Source organism: Notothenia coriiceps, unplaced genomic scaffold (genome assembly GCF_000735185.1).
Source record: "Notothenia coriiceps isolate Sejong01 unplaced genomic scaffold, NC01 NC01_scaffold00021525, whole genome shotgun sequence".
NCBI classification, from domain to species: Eukaryota; Metazoa; Chordata; class Actinopteri; order Perciformes; family Nototheniidae; genus Notothenia; species Notothenia coriiceps.
The window spans coordinates 66,652-91,431 of NW_011354226.1; the positions used below are offsets into that span (position 1 = coordinate 66,652).

At 40.6% G+C, this 24,780-nt stretch overlaps 1 protein-coding gene across 1 annotated transcript in view; it reads left to right on the forward strand.

Annotated features, from left to right (window-relative positions):
• triqk (triple QxxK/R motif containing) overlaps window positions 1-11,273 on the forward strand; it is an 18,060-nt gene extending 6,787 nt beyond the window's left edge. The window contains exons 2-3 of the mRNA XM_010780239.1: window positions 995-1,080; window positions 9,190-11,273. Coding sequence (XP_010778541.1) covers window positions 995-1,080; window positions 9,190-9,297 — 194 coding nt within the window. The 3' untranslated portion in view covers window positions 9,298-11,273. The remainder of the gene's footprint in view (window positions 1-994; window positions 1,081-9,189) is intronic.
• The last annotated feature ends 13,507 nt before the right edge of the window (window positions 11,274-24,780 follow it).

The following is a 24,780-nucleotide window of genomic DNA, read 5'->3' on the forward strand; positions in this document are numbered from 1 at the left end:
ACAGGCAAATGTTTGTGAGCTCAGACAAAGCACACACACACACACACACACACACACACACACACACACACACACACACACACACACACACACACACACACACACACACACACACACACACACACACACACACACTCTCTGAAGCACACACACACACACACACACACACACACACACACACACACACACACACACACACACACACACACACACACACACAGTTCAGCAAGCAAGCAAGCTATTGCCTTTCCACCCTATTGTTAGCAAAGTTCCTTTTCCTGCAGTGTGTTGATTCTAATTAGACCAGGACAGCCGGCTCAGCCTCATGTGAAGCNCGACTCATATTGGTCATCACAAAGATAGGTGTAGAAAACACACACACACACACACACACACACACACACACACACACACACACACACACACACACACACACACACACACACACACACACACACACGCCCACACACGCCCACATAAACACACATGCTTTTCCAGGTGGCCAGTTTGCCCACAAGACACACCCTAGAGATTTGAGCCTCGAGCAAGCGCAGGTGAACTGTGCAGCTCATTCCAGAAAGTTATATATTATATTGTATATGTTGTCTGTGCAGAACCTGGGTGGGGGTTAATGTTATTGTAGAGATTGAGAAACTTTAATTTACATAAACTACATTTATCTTTATTTTCTCACCTGCCTCACTGGATTTTTTTGCAGCTATTTTAGTTGGGTATTGAAATTGCAGCAAAACTTACAAAGTAGTTTTAACATTTTGGTTATAATTCTTATTCCCTTTCTACAGAGAGTTACACGATGAGATCAATATTCCTCTAATTGCTTAGCATAAAGTCTGGAAACAGGGAAACTGCGTCCCTGGCTCTGTTTTCAGGTTAAACTAGTCTGCCTTACATATCCGATTAAACTCACCAAAAACACGTGTGATCGTTTTTCAGTTTTTTCAAATGTGTAACCCACTTATTTTCTCTCTTTTAGGTAAACAGGACTACAAAAAGACAAAGTTAGATTTAAAGCTAACACGGCTGAAAGCTGAAGCAAAGAAGAATTCTTCTGGATTCAAGGTGAGAATTGCTGGACCTACAATTGTCTTCAGGACTGCAGACTTTTTTTTCTCCATCTTTTTCTCTTTCTGCTGGCCTGTCCGTTCTATCCTGTGATTGTGCTTATCTGGCTGTTTGCCAACTTTCTTCTTTTCGCGTGTGTGTCCATCTACCTGTTTCAGGGTGTCTCTCACTAGATCATTTCCATATCTCTTGCTCTTCGCTCTTATACAACCTTCCTCTGGTTTTGTAATGAATATAATAGGGCTGTACCCGAATAATCGTTCGTTGGAGTACTATTCGGGTTTCAATTTCGTTATTCGGATATTCGTTTTTTCTTTCTTTTTTTTGTTTAATTTTTTGACATCTCCAATATCAACGTAAGAGCTTGTGCCTCTTCGGGGGGTGCTAAGACAACCATAAACGTTATCGTTTATTTTCTCCGTCTTTATATGTAGATATCACTTTCTCTCCATTAATCTCCGTCACGTTCAGCAACTTCCTGCAAACAGCGCTAACTCTCCTTACAAATAAAAGCATGTCAATGCTGCTGATTACTACGCACCCCCCCCCCCGCAGAACGAATATTCAAATATTCGCTGCTGATTACTACCGACTATCCGGGGCCTAAAAAAACGGTATTCGGGACAGCCCTAGAATATAACAATATACTGTATATCCGCCTGTAATGATGTGATGTGGCCCCCATGCCTATTCTTAAAGGTCTGACCAATCAGGAACACTTTCTTTAAAAAATACATGAGCCTTCCTTAGAATACAGTTAACAAAACTCTTCTGTCTACAAAAAAATGACATTACAACTGAGTTCCTGAAAACTCTAAAAACAGTACACAGATAGTGAACTACTACAGTGTTGTTAATATAGTTCGCTATCTGTGTACTTTGTTTTATATTTAATGTTTGCACCATGACATCAAGTCAAATTCCTCGTACGTGTGGACCTACCTGGCAATAAACCCGTTTCTGATTCTGAAAGGATTGAAATTCAAGGGGGTCCTTGTTCATTTACTGGTGAAGAAGCAATTTGGGAGGAGAGACAGTGAAAAATATAACGAGCAGAGAGGAAAAAGAAAAGGAATACTAAGGTGATAAGAAAGAAAGAGTTGTGGTGGTGAGGTGTTGATAGAAAAGTCTGTCTCTCCTTTGCCATTATGCTGGCAAAGATGGATGACTCCACATGTATCACCGGCAAACACGGTACCGCTGTTTATGCTTTTTTTCCTTCAGTTGGCTTACCAATAAACAGTTTTACTATTTCAAGATTTCTCCATATATAGTTTGCCAATTCCAATATAATAGCTTTTGAATCTACTGTCAAACGCTTTAAAAACCGCTTTGGAATTGCAGATGCATGACATCAGGTGCTCAGTGTTTTTTCTTTAAGCTGTTGCAAAATGAAAGTCAGTTGTAAGAACGTAATAACGGTCTGAGTACCGAACAAGACGTGCTAAACCTAGTTGACTGATACGGTTATTGTGCTTAGATGTAGCAACGAGGCTCATTAGCACCACCTACAAAAGATGCAGCCTTCTGATTGGTCCTTTGAATCAACCCCCTTGATGGTCGTTGATTAGAGCCCTATGATCGACCAATTTTAAGGTCCCTATAATTGTCCTTTTTGAACAAGCCATTTGATTGGCTCATTGAGCGAGTCACATCTTGTAGGCATTACAATCCCAAGACTGTTCTGTCATTATAGCTTAAATTATATGGACTCTTGACATTCTCTCCAGGAAATCATCAGTGATTTTATTGCATTAGTTGTACTTATACTGAATCCTAATGGTGCATGCTCAAGGGTTGAGGCCTTGTGATCAACATTGAATCATAATCATTGCAACACCTCACGCCAGCCTCATGTGACGAACATTCATATATACAAAAAAAAGACATGGATGTGAGAACCTGTACTTCCCTGCTTGCAGTTTTAATTCAGACTTGTTTCCTTTTTTTACGCATGTTTTCTTTGTGGCATTGTTCTGTGTACAGTACATGAAAAGCCACAAGGCTTCACTTCCTCATTAAACCTCAGTTGGCACGTAGTACACAGAGATGAACAAATCATAGTGAGGATTAAACACTGGGTGAAATGGTCAGGTTTTAAAATATGCATCTCTTTGACACGCAAGGCCTCATTAAGCACGTCTTTAATCCAATTAGATTAGTCCATATCTTGAAATATTGATATTGCTTATGAATTATTCAGGTTTTCACGCCCAAGACGAGGGGAATTTTCAGAGGTCGGATTAAAAATACCTCTGGGACAAGGATATTAAACCGATTTGGACCCTTTGGCCCCAGAGTTCGACTGAAATTCAGCCCAAATGTAAAGGATATTTGTTCACGCTTGCTTTCCCATCGAGTCGTTTTAGCATTATATAAAGTTGTGATTTTACACAGCTCTGTGATGACGGTAAAAAGCCCCCCTCCCTGCCTTTGCATCTCCTTCCTTAGGTTCATAGCAATGATTTAGCAGCAGGTTTTTAAATCATGTGTGCATTAGGATTCCTCTCCTCTCGCCTTTCCCTTCTCATTCTTTCACCGTTTCCCTGGTTGAGCTGCTGGTCTCGGATGCAGCTGGCATCTCAGAAGGACCAGCAGACATGCGGGCACGGAGAATCTGGCAGCTGCTAGGGCAGGCTGTCTCGGGGCTGTCCTAGTAGCAGGGCAGTCTGGGGAAGTTGGCAGCAAAAAGGATGGAGAGACTAAGAGAGAGCGAACGTCTGTTCCCCACAACAGCGATCAGTTATCGGGCTGCACAAAACGTCGACCTCTGAAGTGGCAGAAAGCAGCCACATGTTATGGCTGAGGGTGTTATTATTAACACGTTGAGTCACGGTGTGTCTATGGAAATAGCTTGTTACTTCCTGAATGCAAGTGTAGACATATTTCCTGTCCTGCTCCTTCAAACTCTGGATGGCAGCGCTCTCTCTGCAGTCTCTCCTCAGGTTGCCAGGAGAAGAAGAGGCGCCTTCGAAGTAGCTCCAGCACACTCGCTTGCAGCACAGGAAACAAGCCTGCTGCCTTGTCTAATTGGCATACTAGCCTTCTGTTCAGTCCTGCACTATTTTCCTTCTGCTTTATTTTGCTGCTGAGCCTAGAAAGTTGGGGGGGAAATTGCTTATGGGGTTGGCGGATGGAGGATACGAATAATAACTCAGAAATGGATATACAAGTCTGCAAAGAATGGGATTTTTGCTGTAGCATTATGTCTTTTGCCATCAAAATGTCTTAAAATCTGTTTAGTGTCGATCCACGTATTGCCATAAAAATATAACTTGATTCATGACGCTTGAAGGAGAATTTCTGATAAACAGGCACAGAAATGATTGAGTGCCATCCCCATTGCTACTGAACAGTTGAGTAAAAAGTCTCAGTATAAGCTGTGAGTGGGGGTGTGCTGAAAACTGCCAAACTGTAGCATCTGCGCCTCTCACTGAAGAAGCCTGATCTGTTATCTGTGCTGGCCATTAGCTTTATGAGGCCTATTCACACCTTACTGCTGGTTAGGAGCGTAGACAGCTAACACATGGGAATTTGTAGGTTTTATGGCCTTTTATGTCTTTAATTTACAGTAGGCTTTATTACGGACTCAATGAGTTGTGATAAGACTTTTCTATCCCTGGAGATGCTTTTTTTAAGTGTCCTTTAAGCATGCGTAAAGGGAACGGTCGTATAAGAAAAAGGTTGTATCTGTAGTATGTAACGGGCCCATTTGTTCACTTTAGATAATCAGCAAGCAGAAAACTAAAGGTGGTTACAACGTGGAGTTATTTTTATCGCACTTTTACATATGGCTATCCCTTTGAGAGGTGACGACAGTTTGGGATATAAAAAAGCTGAAACAATTGGTCAATTATTGAATCAGTCAGTTATTTCAAGTTCATTTCATCACATTGACCATTTGTCTTGTAAAATTAGCAATTATTTTTACCCCTTGCTCTCGGGAAATGTCAGGCATTTTTCACTATTTTGTGACCTAAGAAAAAAAGAAGGTCAATGAATCAATATTTTAATTAATTATTAATTGCAGGCGTGGAATGGTTTTAAATGAGTGTGGGAATGTTAATGATACCTGATCGTTTGCTGATTCCTGGATGACGTATAATCAAATCAAAGTTAGTTTGAAGTGGGGTTCCGTGTAGTAAGTCAGTTTCCTTCAGTAGACGAAGGTTGGCATGGCCCAAGTTTGAAAAAGCAGACAGCTTTTGGTCCTCTAACTCCTAAGTAAAACAATATCTGTTTATTTAAAGGTTCACAGCCCTTTCTTACAGGGAACTAAAGAGGTTTTTATATTCTCTTCAAAGCCGCCATGCTCCTTTTTAACAAAAACAGTAGTTTTAACTCGATTAATTGTTTGTGTGACTTGCTTGTGAATTCAAAATACCCTTTCAAAGTCACCTTTTTACAGCCATGAAACCATAAAGAATAATTGAAAAAATTTCAGTATAAAATGTCTTGTATTTAACCATAAAATATAACCTAATGGTTGTTTATTTATGAGTTGTACATATGAGACCTGCTTACCAACAGCATCCCAACTGCAACAACAGTTGTTTGTCTGTCTGCCACACACAGCCACACACACTGAGTCTCTCTTGCTTAGCACATAGTCACATATGGACTGACACACACACACACACACATACACACCCAGGAGGAGAATAAAAGGCAGACCAGATGAGGGGATGTCTGCTGAGTAGTGGCTTGTCGCCAGGGTGACAGGCACCCAGCTCCCAGCATGCCGAGCGCGCTGCAGCTGCCGCCGGTGCCGAGAGAGCCACATGATGAAGATGATGGTGCTTGGGTCCGCTCCAGGTGTCTCCATCAGAATGTGGGCAGAGAGGCTGTGTGTTTGTGTCTGAGTGTGTGTGGACGTGTGAGTGGGCGCACATACATTTATTTGTGAGACAAGGCAAGAGTCAACACAGTGGGCCACTCTCCTCGAAAACAATGATCTCAATCAAGTGCAGGTGCTTCCTACAACTCAAGTGTTTTCACCAAAACCCCTCCAGCTTGTTTTCAGAGACGAGTCCCTGTAACCAGCTGGCCTCCTTTTCTCTCAAACCTGAAGCACATACGGGGGAAGAAAAACAAAAACCTGGTTTGTGCTTTCATGGCTCCTTTTTGTTTCAGCGGCAACGAGAAGCTCACCTTCGTTCAGAAGCTGAACATATTCTCTGCGATAATGTCGGCAGCATTACTAATGCTTCTCTTTGTCATGTTTTCCAAAGCTGCGAGAGAACACAAGAAAAAAGAAACAGGAAAACAATCAAGCGTCCGTGATTTGATAACAGTTCTCTCTTCTCTGAGGCCGAGGCAAAATAGAAAAGTAAATCAAGCGGTGGCAGCCTGGCGGTTAATATATGAAACTAAAGTGCATGAAATTTAAAAGTTTTCCAATTACGCGAGGACTTAAAGCTGTTTGGAGGCTGCCGGGATGTAGATAAATGTGGGCTGAGGCTAATGAAGACCAATGCCGCTGATGACTAGGCACTACAACATGTACACAGATAGCCGTGGAAGCCGTGACGCCTTTTAATTGTCACCCCCCACACCATTTGTCGAATGGGAATTATTATTATTATTATTAGCCCCCCGCCAACCCTCGTTTATGCCGAGCCTTATCTCTCACTTGTTTTCTCTCTCGTTCTTACTCTTGTTTTTCATTTTGTCATTCCTCTCTGACCAGTGGGTTGAATTGCAGTCGTCTCTGTGTGTGCGCGTGCTACGTATAGCAATTACAGAACTGATGTTTTCTTACGTTTTAATTCATTTGTTTCTTGTTTGCTGATTTCCTGAGGGTCCTATTCATTTACTGTAACATGGTTATTTAATTTATCATGGTTAAGGTAGATTTTCAGATATGTATTGTCCTAAAAAAATCTCCTGATGGAATAATAGGATTCTAAATATCTATTAATAATACAATCAAAGGTTATTAATTGTTTTCTGTAGAATTAAAATCATGTTTTAAATGCACTTGCCATGTCACTACTGTTGTTGTGGCCCCGATTGCATGTAAAAACAAATTTCCATGTTCAAATGAAACATTTCTTTTTGAATAACCCCCAATCAGACAGCACTCCGCACCCTTTTAAAGCCCTCCAAGCTCTCCAGTGTTGATTAGAAAGTTTGCTGCTAATGAGTTCTCTTGATAAAAAATAACTGGCATTGTTCAATACTCTGAGTGGCCCTAATGAAACTCCAGCTGATGAAGATTGTAATCGTGTGAGCGCCACATAATGAACAAGCGCTCCAAATTCTCATTTTCAAGTTGAATGCCACTCCTCTGGAAAGCCTCAATTTGTTTGACAATTAACCAATAGAAAATCTGAAAAAAAAGAAAATAGGCCATTTTGTTGAGGAAAGTTAAACTTTTCAGTTGAAGTGTCAGGAGAACAGTGGAGACTGATTGCAGATAGAATAGATTCAAATACTGCGGTCACTGAAGGCCTGCTTTATGAAATGTGATACCACATTTTTTCTTCTTCTCAGGTGTAGCTCCAGATTTACTTCGCAACATGTTTCCACTTAATCTTTATACATTGATAGAAAACCTGAAACCAGAAAGTCTCTCCAATTTTCATTGTTTTATGAAAACTAGCTATACCCAACATTAGTGCGTGAAAGGGAGGTACTGTAGCTTTCTAATGCAACATACCTTGAACAAAACAAACTTTATTTAAACAAATAAAACTAAACATGAATGCTTTGAAGTAGGGCTGCACGATATTGGAAAAAACTGACATCGCGATTTCTTTCCCCCTGCGATATATATTGCGATATGAAAACATACAGGAATTGAAGAAAAAAAAAAAAAAATTGTTTGTCCGCAAACCATCCTTTCTTGAACTTTAATGCTATACAATTGGTATTTTTTTAACTATATTTTACCGGATGAAGGATTTTAGTCACGGACGTCTGGATCTTAAGTTATCAGAGCAACAAGCTGAGCTAGCTCGGTTAGCAATGCCGAACTGCCCTGGAGAAACACATGAAACTACTTTATTCAGTGTTTTTACCTTTAATCTCCGGGTGGAGATGTGATTGGTGGTTTGCTGTGCATGCGTGCATGTCACTCACTCAATAAATAAAAAATAATTTAAAAAAAAATAAAAATAAACGCACGTCCACCATATGTGAATATCGCGCATGTGCATATCGCAATTATCGTCACGACACGATATATCGTGCAGCCCTACTTTGAAGTATAGCGTAATTTTACATCGGTATATTTATCGTTAGTGTTCCATTTATTTCACCAGGTAACGGCTTCCCACAGGGACTCTCTCTAAACAGCTGAGAGTGTTTGTGTCACTAGAGTAAGAACACCTACTGTGGGGACCTGGTTTACTTTAGAGAGTGTGAAACTGTTGCCACACAGATGCAGAAACATGCAACACATCTGTTTGTCTGTTTTGGCCATTAGCAGTATTGTTTTCCTTCGCTGTAAACTATTCAGAGTGGATGTTTTTATAAATGCCATTATTGTGTACGTGTGAAGAGGAAACGCTGACACATGATTATGAGCTTGTTAACCTTTTCAAACAAAACCAACATGGCTTTCAGATTACTGCGCAGTTGCTTTATTTCATGTCAAATATGCAAATGTTATTATTTTTAAAGTGATATTATAAAACATTAGGATTTGATAAAAGTAAACCGGATTTAAATGATAGAATAATAAGATTGTGTTACTGCGGAGTCATCGTAAGACTGAAACAGAGACATACCATAAGTCAGAGATAACTCCTGTATCGTACGATCAGATATATTATACCAATACTTTTAATACAGTGTTTTCCTATTTGCAGCCCACTCACATTCAAACACTTAAAATAATTAATGTTAACTTTTCAAAATGAGCTAATAAACTATATATTCTTTCTTCGTCCGCCTGGTAAGACTTAGATGAAAAGAAACACAAAGGGGACTTGGCAAACATAGAATAACAACACTAAGAGATAAGGACAGTAATAACAGAACCATGCCAAAGTAGATCTGCTCCTGTGAGTAACAAAAGACAAGGGATCCTGCAGATGAATATATAAATAGTTCTGCAGATAAACAATGTATCTTTTGAAACTTTCTCTCTCTCCTTCTCAGGATGCGTTCCTGGTCATCGCAGCAATCGTGTTCTTCGTCCTCTGCGTCTACGCCTTCTTCTACCTCAACCTGAGCACCGAGCTGGATCTGGATGTGGACGTGGATTAATGGCAGTCTGTCAGCTTCTTTAACTCACTTTTGGTGACGCTGTGAAAAGAAACCTTAAGGAGAAATGACCCAATGCATCAAATAACTCTTTTTTAAAAAGATTTTAATTTTTTTTTTTTTTAACATTTTTAAAATCATTTTCTTCCTTCCCTTTATTTTTCTGCTTGGGAGCACACAAACGTAAATCTAAGGATACTTTACTATACCATGTTTCTACATTTATACATGTTAGTTCTTCTGTTCTTTCCCTATATGAGTGCGTAGCTTTGTTTCTCTTCCCTTTTCACACAATGCTTCCAAACTCCAGTGGAGACCAACCCTCTGCTAATCATATTCCGCAGAATCACGTCCCACTGTTTCCTGCACTAATAGAAAAATGTAAATCTCCCACTGAAGCTCTCGTCACATCGAGACAAACACTTGCCTCACATTCCAGCGCCCAAACCTCTCCTCCCGGATATCTGCAGATCACAAAGTGTGAGATTAGAATCCGCAAAGCCCTCGCTCTGATTGAATGTGTGTACAGAATACAGAACAACACATTCAACCTGCTGCACCAAGACAGACATTCACAGGATTAGCTTTACAAATATCATTCCTCTTCGTTCATTTGAATGGAAATTACCGACATGTACGTGGACTGATTCGAGGTGAGCCTCTGTATTCCTCTTAAGGAACACCTTGATAATTCTCCTTCTTGTCTAATGTATGTATTGTGTGAAGGTTCTGTCAAAGACCCTTTATCAATGCACAAGTACTGCAAGGTGCCACGGCTGACCTTCTTTTAAGCATCTCGGTCCAAGTGCTTTCATTATTTGAGAAGTTCTTTGTTCGCAGTGCAGGCAGGAGCTTTTACCGAGTCCATTTTTCGGTTTGAAATTGCAATGTTTTCCAAGTTATTATCAGTTTCCATTCCATCTATCTTCAGCACTCATAAACCTTAACTATCAGTAGCAATTATTTTTCTCTTAAAGCAATAATGCATTGTTTTCGATATGACTCTTTTATATATGTATTGTTGTGCAATATAAGCTTCGAATGAAGAACCAAGCGAATCTTGTCCAAACTGAACGTGTTTACTTTATATTAATTTAACAGTTTCCAACAAGAACGGTGGAAGGCGGAGAAAATGCACTCGACATACACATATTCATTTCTATATCAAAACAGGAAGGAGCAAAAGCAGAACACATGCTTGCACTTCTAAATAAAAGCATTTGCTTTTTTACCTTCAACATTTTACCCTTAACTTCTGTCAAGAAGCAAATAAACAAATGTTTTACTGCCTTAAATACAAGAAGGTACAACATGTATGATGCATGAAAGGCTAATAGCAAATACACTAGAGGCCTTGTTGCTTATATCTGACATGTCGTCGTCGTCCCCCCCCTTTCCTTCGACCATGTCTCTTTTAATAAGAAGTCTTGTGTCTGTGCCTCACGTGTTCAGATGAAATGTGAGACTGAATTTTGAGCTTTAAGTTTCTTTTTTCCCCTCCCATGACCTCCCTCACCTCTAGTAAAAGTCTTCATGTCCAAGAAACCATTATGATAAGCAAGCGCCCTCACCCAGGAGCTTTTATCTGGCCTAGGTTCACCCACCCCCGAGTCACTCACATGTGTAACAATAGATTTCCCGACCTTTGTATAGTTGACACCTGTTATCTAAAAGGTCACCATTACATACTACATGAGCTCTGACATCCACACAATGCATAGGATCTCGCAGGACAACATATTTATTCAGAGCCGCCTTTTGAAATATGAGGTGCAAGTTATGTTACTGCTTTTTGAATTGGTATTTGAATTGTTATACAAACATTTTTAAGGTTTGTTTTGTCATTATTTCTCGGTTGTTGTGTGATGATATATTTTCTTTGTGTTTTTTGTCAAATTGCTTTGAAGATTAAAACCATGAGTCTTTCTGTGAAGATATATTAATAATGTGAAAGGAGATTAAAGCACCTTTTGAATAAATGTATTTCTTTCATTTATATGCGATCTTAAGTGTTAGACGTGTCAGCTTCTGAGTTTACATTAGATTAAATATTTCTGGGTTTTGTTGTTTTAATAATTCTCATTAACGTTGAACACAAAGTGCTTTATATCACAGTGAAATCCACATAGTCAGTGTTGAATATCTATGGTTTGAAAGATGAAAACTCTAAGTATGTTTCCTCTATTGCACCCATACAATTTAACAGTATAACAATGGACAACAGTATATGCTTATTGCACATTTTAAATCGTAGTGTTGCATTTAAACATTTTGGCAGCTGATCAAGCAGGGTATTTTTAAAATAGCAACTTGACATTAGCTTACCAGAAACGTTTTATACTTTTGTATCCTTGAAGGTTTATAATTATCTGTACAATACAGGTTGTCGTTACCTTGAGTGTTAAAAGTAAACTAAATCCCATTGTGTATTCACTTTTATTGGGTTTAATTGAGCTATTTCTTCTTTTAATTAGCTTTAATTCAAGTAATAAACAACTGTGTTCTATCAGCAATTGGTTGTTTAATGGAATTGACTATAGTAAGGTCTTTATCGGTCTAAATGTCATGGCCTTTCCTTAAAAAGAGCCTGTGTGTGTCAACAAGTGTAGCTGGTAGGATGTTGCTGCAGGATTTCCTTACACACAGCAGAGATAATCCACGACCATAGCAAAAGGACATGTGTGACGTCAGCACTCCTCGTCCGAAATATCTCTGCTAATTGACGGCATTTCACTGACTCCTGCACACCGCAGTCAAACATAGGAAATTAATCAGCAGTAGCATTGTATGAGCGTTTAGCGTGACCTTAGCAGCTTCCACAGGAGTTGAACGCACCAAAGCTTTACCTACCATCCTGTGACAAATTAGCTAGACGCCACGCGCCCAAATCCTGCTCATTAGTCATGTGAGGGATGTCACCAAGAGTAATTATACTTAGCTTCAAACTTGCATATGCAACACACACCCCATCACACACACACAAAAAAAACGTCTTGCCGCACTTTCCCACACTTAAGCCAGTAGGAAACGTTCTCATACATAGGCCTATAAGGCTGTTTACCGAGACATGAATCATAATTATGACTGCTGGTGAACTCGACACTGCGCATTTCAGGCATGCTAGGTTTGGCTCTCATGTTATTTATTTTAGACATAAACAAACACATGCATTTTCTCACATTTTCTGTGGGCACCATGACGTCATGTGAACATAGATGCACGTTGACCTCGGCGTACTTTCTGGTTTGTATCTGGTTTGGAGCCATTTTTGTGTGTGAGAATACAGAGGGGCTTTTGCAGTCGCCTTTCTCCTGTGTGTGTGTGTATTTTCAGTATTCAGCACAGTGCCTTTGGCTATGCTCCAGTGGAGCGCTCAGTCTCTCTGACGGACCGGTGAGAAGTGAGGAGGGTCAGTCCCGCCAGGAGCTCATTTAGTCCCTATCTCTGTCTCACACACACACACACACACACACACACACACACACACACACACACACACACACACACACACACACACACACACACACACACACACACACACACACACAAGCACACCCTGCTGCGCTCCCATTAGGGAGATATAGTGAGAAGACAGGGCCGATGATGCATGTCACAAAGTACTACTGCTAGTCTCTCACACAATGTCTCCTCCCTTTTTCTCTCCCCACTTTCCTCCATTTATCTCATTGATTTGCTGAATATTTGTCACTGCTTCTGCTCTAAAATTAAAATATGTATGGATTAATATCATGAAGCATACATCCAGAGTCAGGGGGTCATAATGACAGAAGACATAAAAGTTTAACTCTCAGGATGATGTGTTGCATATTTAAAGCACTTCCCTATATCATAATGTGCTAAATAACTCTGAGTGCACAGTAATGTAGAATACTGATGTGTAGTAGAAATATGTTGAAGTTACAAACCATCTTCCTACCTATCTACCACATTCCCGCAGTAATCGGCAGACTTTGTGAAAAACAAACATGACCATGTCAACGCCAAACTTGACAGTAATGCTCTGGTGTTTAATTCTCTGCCGACCTCTGTTGCCTGTGTGTCTGATATGAATGCATTAGCAGGATTGTGCTGTGCGGTGGATTAGAAACTCCCCTGTGCTTTGTGAGGTGTGTGGTAATGCCAGATTTAGCGGATTCTACTGCAAATCACATCCCCTTCTTAATCCCTGATGCGCTGCCTAATGACACAGAGACTGAAGAACTCAGCGGGAGAGCGATGGAAGGCAGGGAGAGAGTGATAGAAAACTTGGAAATACTCAAAAAGCAGTTTGATCTGATAGAAAAGTCCATGTTAAACCCTAAATACGTCATTAATCGTCCTTTAAGGTGCTACAATATTTGCTATTTGGAGAAAATGTAATCAAGTTTTTTGTGTGTGTGTTCAGTTCTGCATCCGTAATCAGTGTGTCAAGAGCGGATAGGGCAGGTGCTCAACAGGTGCGCTCTCTGATACCAGTCCCTCTCCATTTGCCTGTCTGTCCCTCCATGTTTGCACACGCTCATTGTGTTCTTCATAGAGGAACACCTGGGCTCTGCTGTACCTGGGCTCGTTGCCCAGTCTTCAGTCTGACAACACACACACACTCACACACTGGAACACTGCCAGTCCCTGTTACTGGCTATAGCAGGAAGCAGCAGCTGACATCCTATCCTTCAGTTCCCGGGAGACTCGACAGTAAACCATCCGAGTCGGACCCACTTGAGACCGGCTCACCTGAGAATCAGGCCTCTTGTACACAACAGTTAAATGGGAAAGGAGAGCACTGAGGACTCTGTTAGCGTGTTAAGCTAATAAGTATCAGGTACTTCAGTTGGATTCTCTAAGGCTGATTGTTTTGGGCAGCCATTTGTTTTGCTTTTCAAGTGTGGTTCATCGTGCCAACAAAAGCCGCATCAGAGATTTTTGAGCTAAATTCCAGTGAATAAGCTTCAGTGGCAGGTGCCAGATTTAGCCATGGTTTGTCTGTTTGGATCAGTGTACCTTTCCTGGCAACAGAGGTCAATATGTTTCAAATCAACACACATTGAGCAATGTTTCCTCTAATATCTTATTTTGGAGACCTTTAAAAATGCTTTAAATAGTCTCCGATGAGAAAAATATGTTAAATAGCTACAATATTAGATTGTTTTCACTATTAACTCAAAGCTGCCCTTTGTGTGTTGGAGATAAAGACAAAGTCTGATGCAGTGAGGAAAGAAGGGCCTCCTAGAAATGGAGCAGAATCGCTGTGTTTCCCACAATGGTCTGCTTCGCCATGCACTAGTGAGCGTGGGATTACCTGAGGGAATAACACAAACAGGTTGTCTCCTGTTCTTTTAGTTTGTTGTGGTCTTTTCCTGGAATAAGTAAGGAGATCTCAGCTCCTGCTTCTCTCACCGAGGCACTGTTCCAGAGAGTAGGCAAGCACTGATGAGTGCATTCAAGTAGCTCAGCGGCTCACTCGATTGTTTCTCACCCATCAGGCTCTCCAAACAGAAGTTGATGCATCGGTTGCCATTCCTTTCTGTTACACTTTATTTTCATTTTAATATATTTGTGTATCACCTGCTCATTTAAATATGTTGCACGTGGGCGCAGCAGATCAAGCTATGGACACATCATTTACTTATTTTCAATGTATTAAGTGGCTCCGGCTAATGTATAAGGCTCACTGTCCTCATTGTGTTTTTTTACTGAGCGCCAGCGCCTTCTGTAATTGTTTTGAATAAGAAAAGAGTATATCCATGCACATGCGACCGCCTCCTTTTACTCAATGCTTTGCCTTTTTCCGGCGGCCTCTACTGACGCCTCTAGTAAAATCTCAGATTTCTTTTTAAAAGTCTGTAGAAAATAAAAGAGAAGCTTATCTTCGTCCTGTCAGTATTTATTTGACAGATTCTTTCATAACATAACTGAAAAGTCCATGTGTAGGGACAGATCAGCCGGCTCTTCCTTGCTCTACCACTAACAGTTTAAGTGGTGACAAATGTATTCATAAACAGTATTGGGGCCGGCATTCCTAATTTGGGTTCATGGCGAAAAAATATTGTCCATCTTAAATTAAGTCGCACAAATACTGTAGATAATAATAACCTAGGGCGCGATGCTTTTTTCTCTCATAGTTAGGGGGTGATATGTTGTCAAGAAATTGGCTTTTCTGACCTGAAATATGTTTCTCCATTATTCAGTCATTTTCTTTTTGCATGCTGCGTTTTGGCTACACACCAAAAACAATGAGCTGTAGAAGGTTGCAGTTTGATTGAAATCACCAAAAGTGATTCTTCTCACATATTAGTCTTCTTAATTAGCCAGTCTCCCGTCTTCACGCAGGCACAGAGTTGACCTGGGCAGGATACCAAACCCCACAGGAACAACCCATTAGTTGCATTAGGAACGTAACCCACATCATTAGCAATGACATTTAACGGACTGAAGCAGCAGTCAGTGTTTTGGCAACAGTGACAATGGCAGATGATACATGGTCCAAGAAGATGGTGGCCATCAATCTCTCTATTCACCTCTCCATCTTGTTCACTTGTTCCCTCTTTGTGGGTGAAACAACCCTGAACCGATCACATGACACCGGGGTAACGAGCCTGAACACAGTCTGTGTTTTAGGGACCGTGTTCACATAAGCTGTGTGCAGCAGTCGTCTGTCGTTATACTTTCTATTCTCCACCTGAGCGAGGACTCTTAATGGTCGTCTTTAGGAAATGTTGAGTGGGTCATTCAGAAAATGTAGTTGTGCAGTGTCTTTGATTCAGAAGAGTCAGAGCCACAGGAGTCCTACCCCGGAGGGAAAAGAGAAGGCACCCGCATATGCTCTTTCTCTTTCTCCTTTTTCTGTCCCACAAATTCACACACTGCCTTCTCTATTTGCACATCACTGTCCACTCTCTCTCTTTCTTGTCCCCTAAAGCCAGAGGTCACTTGAGGTCAGGGCAGATATCATATAGTCAGAGGGGCTTTAGAGGAAGAAAGAGGGCCATTCTTTTCTCTTGTTTCAGTTTTTCATCTCTGCACCGCTGTCATTCTAGATCGTTTCTGCCAGAAAACCCTCTGTCAAAGGGTAGTGAGACCGTGCACGGGCTATGCTCAGCATTCAGAGAAGTTTCCTGGCAGGAGATGCTGGATTTATTGTGCCTGGATGAGGGTTTGACCTTAGGTTTTGTCCTGCACTGACACTTGGATATACAATTCATTATTTATGTTGGTGACTAGATCTTTTGTGTTAAGACCTGTTTAATTAATGTGTCATTGGTGGACGAAGAAACATGTTGGATATTGATTTTAGTCACCCTAGTGAGGGGAGTGCTGTTCAGTTGATCAATTGATTGTCCATTCTAGTCCAGATTTAAACATCTCAACATATGTTAAAGGGTTCGCGATGACATTTTGTTCAAATGTTCGATATTTTTCTATTTTATTTTCCTCCAGATGTGATACTTGTAGGGAATTTTGCGGTCCCTTGACTCTTCCTCTTCTTCCCATCAGATTGAGATTTGGGTTTTTGTCTGACCATTACTATTGGATGGATTGACGTAACATTTTGCACAGACACTTCCAGTACACCACAGGATGAACAATCATATAAGTAGGGCTGCACATAACTGGTGCGCAGGTGCACCTCTGCCAAAAAAGGAGCACCGGGTCATTTGAAAAAAGGCGCATTTGCGTACCAACATTGAGAGAGAGAGGGAGAGAGAGAAGAGAGAGAAGGGAGAAGAGAGAGGAGAGAGAGAGAAAGATATTTGCGAGTTTCATATTAACTGAGGGCCGGCCCGTAGCACTGGCGTTATAGATGTTCGCCTAGGGTGCCAGATCTGGGGGGGCGCTGCGCTGGTAGCTCTGGGAGGGAAAAAAACATTTTTGACCGTTGGAGCTCATCCTAATTTTTTCGGTCTTGATGTAACAACATTCATAATTAAGTAAATGTAACACCCTTTTCACCCTGGTTACACGTTTCATTTGCCCTGTACGATGGACACTGTAAGTGATGGGGGATGTTGGCTTATCTGGCGCCCGCAGCTCACAGCCAAAATGTGAGGGAGAGAGGGAGGGTGCACCGGTACCGGCGCTGTTGTTATTAGAATCTGGTGCTGCTCTAACGGATATAAGAAGAAGATGTTTCTACAATAATGTGGAGGGAGAGACCTCTCCAGTCAGACTGAGAGGCTGATGACTACAGCTCAGTGAGGTAAAGGACTCTTGAGTGTTTAGATAGTTCACTTTAGTCTAAGTTATCTCAGTGGGTCTCAAACGGTTTGGTCACAATTTATGTAAACACATATTTCCAAGGCACTCCTTTATAATTATTGGGATAAACAGGTTTGAAATCATTTCAATGTATACTATAGGACGGTAACCAAAAATATCCTTTAAAACTGGAGGGATAAACACAACACAAAGAAAATAAGTTACATTCATTTGTTATTGGCTATGGTAGGTTATTAGTTATGTTCACATATATATTTGATTACATCCACTTGTCTAAGATGACAACGGAGACTTTCGACCCAAAACCAGCTGTTGACTTGTGGATGCAAGCAGCTAATCGCAGACTCAACCAGAGAGAAAGTAGTAGGCCTACATCATCAGCTACCATGTCTGACAGAGAGGAAGACAGTCAGGAGAACAGTCAGGAGGGTAGTGATGACAGCTTGTAGGATTACTGGTCGTGCTAATGTTGTCTTGTGTTCACCTCTGCATGTGTGTTCAGTGCCGTGTGTCAAATAAAGTCAAGACCCCCTCAAAAGTTACGGTTTATTTCATTTTAAGGATGAGCACCAAGCAACATCTCCAGGTGCTCCTTTGAGAACCAGGGCAAAAAAGTTATGTGCACCCCTGCATATAAGGATACCCATAAACGTTATATCTAGCCTTGTCATCATTTAAGCTTTGCAGATTGTATCACTATTCAAACAAATAAATCCCAATGTGTTCATAAAGAAATTGCTTACTAAAGAACAAACTTGCTTACAAGACAACATCATGTTTCACTTTTAAATGTACTCTTGTTGGCTCAATATAGCCTACAAATTGTTAGATGAATATCGCAACATATATTGGAGGAAATGTATATTGCAATGTCCGTTTTTTTCCAATATGTTGCAGGATGAACGTACAAGTCAAAAGAGTATGGAGACTGCAAGGTTAAACTTGCTATTATTCAAAACACTATTGAATACACTTTATTGTGCAGAGAGCAGCCAGTGAAAGCATTGGTCTGTATTTAGGCCTTGTTATTCTTATTATCCAAGCACTGAGATGCTATAAAAATGACCTCAATAAAGAACAAACATAACACAAGCTTAAATTGAGCTGATCTATTATTAAAGCATAAATAGTTTATTGTAATTATTAAAAGATATTGCTGATGGGATAATTAACACCCCAATAAGGTTGAACTCTACAAAGCTGTTTATATAATCTAAATGTATCTTTGTGCACAAAGCACTTGGAGTTATCACAGAATCAACATCACCTGACAGGCCGGGCTGTCTGCACACACATCGAAATATCGAGTGACATGGCAGTTTACACAGGTGTCCGCCCTTCAAAGGAGAGAAGAAAAACTTCCTGTGATATTTGCATTTGACTTCTAAATATCCTCCCTTAAAAACACTCGCTCACACACCCTTTGAGTGAGGGAGAAAGAGAGAGACAGCGCTTGACAGGCCTTGGGGCGAGAGTGAAATTTACACAGACAGGCTTAATACCAATACCTTTCTGAAGGACGACTCTGACACGACCGTGGCTCTGCGTCATTACATTTCATTCCCATCACAGGGTACTATGCGAGTGTGTGTACGTGACACCTATTCGTACTGGACCTGTTTTAATGATGGGGTTAGATAATACACACCTGTGGCCTTTTGTTATCCACACACACACACACACACACACACACACACACACACACACACACACACACACACACACACACACACACACACACACACACACACACACACACACACACACACACACACACACACACACACACACACACACACCACACATCCCATCATGGGCTACTGAACTGATCCTTTATTTGGTTTCTCACACCCAACTTCAGCTGGTCCACCACCACAAAATGATTGATCACAATCACATGTTGACTTTAACACACTACATGATTGTTTTTTCTTTTATTGTTGTTGTTAAAAATACAGTATTCCAATAACATCCTTCTTCCTCCCCTCCCTCTCCGTTTGGTAAGCTCGCAAACACTTCTCTCTACAAAAAAGAATGCAGCTGCAACAATATAAATATTAGTTTTTCTTAAATCTGATACTAATAGTTTTCATCCAAAAGCATCTGAGGACAGTTACACTCGGCTGCAAGTCACATCTTGATTTCCAGATTTAAAACATATTTCTGCGGCGGCCATGGTTTCCATTATTTTGATATGCAGTGAAAATCATTGGGAATAATAAAAAACATTTCCTTGAGGAAAATAGTCATTAAATCTCTGTTTGTTGTAGTCAAAGCAGACACATTATAAAAATTCTATTTCAGAGGACAAACAATACGCAACAAATGTCATTAGAAGAAAGTGACGTGAGTTTGACAGCTCCTTGAATTAAAGTTTTTTTTGGCAGTTGTTGTTGTTATACTGTTTGTATACTCTTTATTCCAAAATGACTTTGATGCATCGATATTCAAACATTAGGGTTGTCAATACCAAACAGAAGAAAAAAAACCACAAAACATACCTTTCTCCGGTTTTAGAAAGATTAAATGACCAAATAGTGAAATATGTCCACAGATGGTGGAAACAATACAGAAATATAAGTATAAGAAAATAAATGTTTCACAGTCTATTGCCTTTTTATCTTTAGCTCAAAACGAGTGGCAAACAAAGTAACAAAGTTTATCATAAACTATGATGTTTGTTTCTTATTTTATTGTACCTAAAGATGTATATTACAGTTCATACATTTTAAAAAGTGTAATTGTTGTAAGCTCTCACAGCAGCGTTTACACAATACTTAATTGTATAGAATAAACATACATTAATTATGCTCACTATGGTCTTGTGTCACAGCTGTAGCAGAGCATTCCAAATGTTTTTTCTTCAGACCACTTTACACCATGTTTTCATTTTCTCTAAACAAAGATGCTCAGTCTTATAAATCCGTCTATTCAAGCGAACACCACTCAATGTTTTCAGATTGAATATAAAACTATAAACACGTACGAGCTGCAGATGAAGAACGGCCTTCCTCACACCTTGTCCTCATCACCTTGACCACAGAGAAATAATGAATATTGAGGTCCCTGCAAATCATTTGCAGGTGTGTGTGTGTGTGTGCTGCTTCAGGTCATCTCTGCCCCGCCCACACACCATTCCCCCTCCTTTTTGTATTACCGCCCCCACACACCTCAGTCATACTACCCTCTCACCCTTTTGTATTTTACGCCACCTTGTCCCACATTTCACCTCCAGTCAAATCAACTAATCCTACCCACCCCCCCCCCCTCCACCCACCTAGCCCTGACCCAGCCTCCCCCTCCCTGAACTGCAGATAGTGTAAGATGATGCGGGGGCAGACGGATCCCAGGCCTCGATGAAAGCCAGTACCAGGGTGAGACAGGGAGCATCCCCTGCATACTTGCCCCCTGACTCACCCACAAGCCAAGGGTGAGCTCACCCCCCCCTCCCCTGTCTCCCACGCACCCTCTGTCCCTCCTTGCGAGATCATCTCTTTGTCTCTCTGACTGCTTTTTAACTGTGTATGTTTCGAGCTACTTCCTTGTTTTCCATCATAACAGATTATATAACCTCTTTTTGGAACCCTTTTTTACAAGTGTTGACTTTTATTTGTGTAATTTGTCCTGTTGTTTTGACTTCTTCACACTTTTTTCTATTAATGTCTTTCTGGCATGAATGATAATGAGATGCACTACCGCTAACAATTATTAATATCAGAGCATATGGAAGAATATATTAATTAGCATGCATTGCTAATTTGCGGGTTCAACACCTTTTTTTGATATCATTGCCATCTTTGTAGTGTCACCCTGCCGGTGTGAAACTATGAACACACACTGAGTCATAATATGACCTGAAATACATTTCAAACTTTATTGCATTTCTCTTTAAATGAGAAAACAATCTGCTGTTGTCGAATAGAATTAAGAAAATAATAAATAAACCTTATTTATAAACTCATTACAAATTGAAATGCAAGGTCACAGTTGGATTGTGTCACAGCAGAGGAGTGTGCCTCATTGTTTTGCATGTGTGTGATCTGTGGAAAGCTGTTGCCTCTGAAATAACCCGTGCTTTGTTCCCTGCAATCAAATCAAACAATGAAACAGTTTACTAAAGGGAATTATGTTTAAAATAAATGTTGCATTTTTGAAAATAACCACCATGTTACACAGCCCTTTGTTTGGTCTTCAAATATATTTATCACTAAGCAAATAACAAAACAGTAGCTTACACATTTCCAGTGCAAACTAATTTTTAGCCTCTGATTTGTTGAAAGATAAACACTGTATAATAAACCAGTTGTTTTTAACACTTGTTGAAGGAAAATAACACTTAAAGCTCAAACAGACACCAAGTATTACATTTCATTTAACTGTATATGCTAACACAGGTTATACAAAGCTACCAAGCTGACCATATCTTGTCAAATCTATTCAGGTCCCACTGAAATCAGGCTTGAATCAATTGACACGCATATGATATCAATTAGCTTGACCCTTTGTTGTTCTGATGGATGCTAACTGGCCATCTTGGCAACAGTAGACAGTGGGTGTTTCATCTTTGACTTTCATGGATGTCTTTCAGGATTAAGATTATTGGTCATTTAAAATTGTGAATCTCCGTGTTCTTTTTAAGGATATATTGTAAAGGGGGAAACATTTTGCTCATACAAACGATTTCAGTACACACAGCTGCACGAATGCATTTCCCCCAACAGACAGAATGTTGTGATACCATGACCTGTTAATGTTCTGGTTACATCAGGTATTAAAGTTTCAAGTGCCTCCTAACCTAGAAAGCATACTGCGTTTGGAAAAGTATCCACTTATACTAGATTGTTTTTTTACCTGTGCCGTGACCTGTTGTTGAAGCATTGACAGTGTACAAAAACGAATATATTAAGCTTGTTTTTTCATGTTAACTCGGATTTGCAGAGGATGTCGTTGCTATGATAACACAATCTGAGTACCACGCACAGATAAATGGGATTCCTGTAGTGCTCCAATGGATTCTGTGTAGAGCGAAGATCCAATTCATCCTCCGCCCATAGCTATTGTGTTGTCAAAGCATCAGCTGAATATGAAAGGTGCTGCTGCTCCCAGTGTTTATTTACTACGGCTTAACATTAACCATCGCCTATTTGTTAAAAAAAATACAAGTGAAAACGAGGGAAGGTGGGATGTAGAAGGAGAATACGAACAATTCTTCCCGGTTCAGTACAATTCTTAACTGCATGTGCTGCCCTCCATCACAAATCTTCTGTGGCGCAATTTATGGCCTATTTATCTCATTTAATGTTGTTACTCTGAAAGGCTGAATTGCATTTGTGAAAAGGAATGGATTAGGACGCATTCACACATGTTGCACGGACACAAAAAGCACTTAGGAGGACCCCTGGAACTGCTGCTGGAGGAAAAGGCAAAACGATTACACCCACTGTTCCCATTATTTCACTATGACCCATGTTTGCGAGTCTGAAACCCAGTCTACTTCTTAAAAAATCAGTTAGACATGCAGTCACAGTTACATATACTCTGGAGCACATGCGGAGATCCCGCCATCGACACTTAACATTTCATTTAATTCAATTGTTGCTCCCCAAATGGCCGATAAACGTGTGTCCTTTTAGGCATCGCATTAAAGATAACGATCTGAACAATGGCTCGGAGCCAAATACACTTTAATCGTCTTGCCAATTTAGTTATGTCTTTTTGAAAGTAGGACATTGTACTACACGAACAATAATCAGGTGTATTCTACTGGGAGCATCACAGTGCTTTTAGATTCAAATTGGTGTTTCCTTGGCTGTTCGGTGACACACAACATCCTGCGATACACATACAGACGTTATGCATCCCAAGGTATTCCACTGTCCCCTCACCCCAACAAAGGACAGAGTGCTTGTAGACACCGATTGCAGATTGAAGATACATTTCAGGCAAAGTTTGGAAGCGAGTTCAAGTAAGGCTGTGGAGGAGTGTCACTTGCTTTATTGATTTAGCATGTGTCTCTTCTGTGAGTGTGTGTATGGCTACGTGCATTTGGTGTGAAGTTGTTAAAGAAAGTCAAACTGTATGTGATTGTATGAGTGTAGTAACTGTAGACAAGCACTCAGCTCTGTTTTGGTACCTGCTATGTATTCTCATGTGTCCACTCTGCGTTGTGTGTTTGTGTGTGTGTGTGTGTGTGTGTGTGTGTGTGTGTGTGTGTGTGTGTGTGTGTGTGTGTGTGTGTGTGTGTGTGTGTGTGTGTGTGTGTGTCACTGCAAGTTGATAAGTGAGGGCGAGCGGTAGACGTTTGTGTTAGGGGGAATATAGAAACGTTTGCCAACATGCATTAAGAGAGAAGTGTGGTGTGAATGGTGATTGTGCGTATACTTTATACAAGAATGTAAATGTGGGAGTAAGCGTGCATGTAGTGTTAATGAGGCCGCACGCCTGCTTGTGTTTGCGTGTCTGTGTGTCTGTATACCAGTGTACTTGTGTGTACACACATCTCATCTGCATGGCGCCATGCCCCATCGCTTCCATTGGGGTGTGTGAGAACAAAGACTTTCCATTTCCAGCGCTGCTGTGCCTGCAGGGAGAAGCCTGATCATAATTAGCTGAATGATGAGCCTCCGCCATGCACCGCGCAGCAGGCCTGTGGCTGCCTCTCTGCAGCACCTCCCTGTCTCTCTCTCCATTTCACTTCTTTTTCTATTTCAGGCCTTTTCTTTTTATTCATTATCTCTCGCATGTGCTGCGTTCTGCTCACCATCGTTCTCCCCCTCTCAAAGTCTGACTCTCTTTCTCTCTGCCTTTATCACTCTCACTCTTTATTTAATTCCTTGGATCTGACCCACTCGATTTTCCCTCTCTGTCTTCTCTTTTCTCTTCTCTCTCCCTCGTTCTGCTTCTCTGACACACTCCCGTTTTTTTTATCTTCCATCTCCTCTGAAGCTGGAGAAAGTCGGGATGGGACAAGATTGCCTTTAGACTGCCTTCAGGAAAGATCAGACCCAGACATGGATTTGCATATTGAGACGCCAACATGCCACAGAGCTGAATTAGAAATGTGTGATGACAAAACGGTCTGAATCATTATTCAACAATTACATTGAATATATGCAGGTAGTTATATTTTTAGCATACCTATTATTAACTTTAAGAGAATATTTTCTCTTTGGTATATCATTTCAAATCAATTATATTTCATCTTCAGATGCTGTGGATTCTAGTTTTTACGATTTCCTGAAGTAATGCTGGTTGTGTAATTACAGTTTA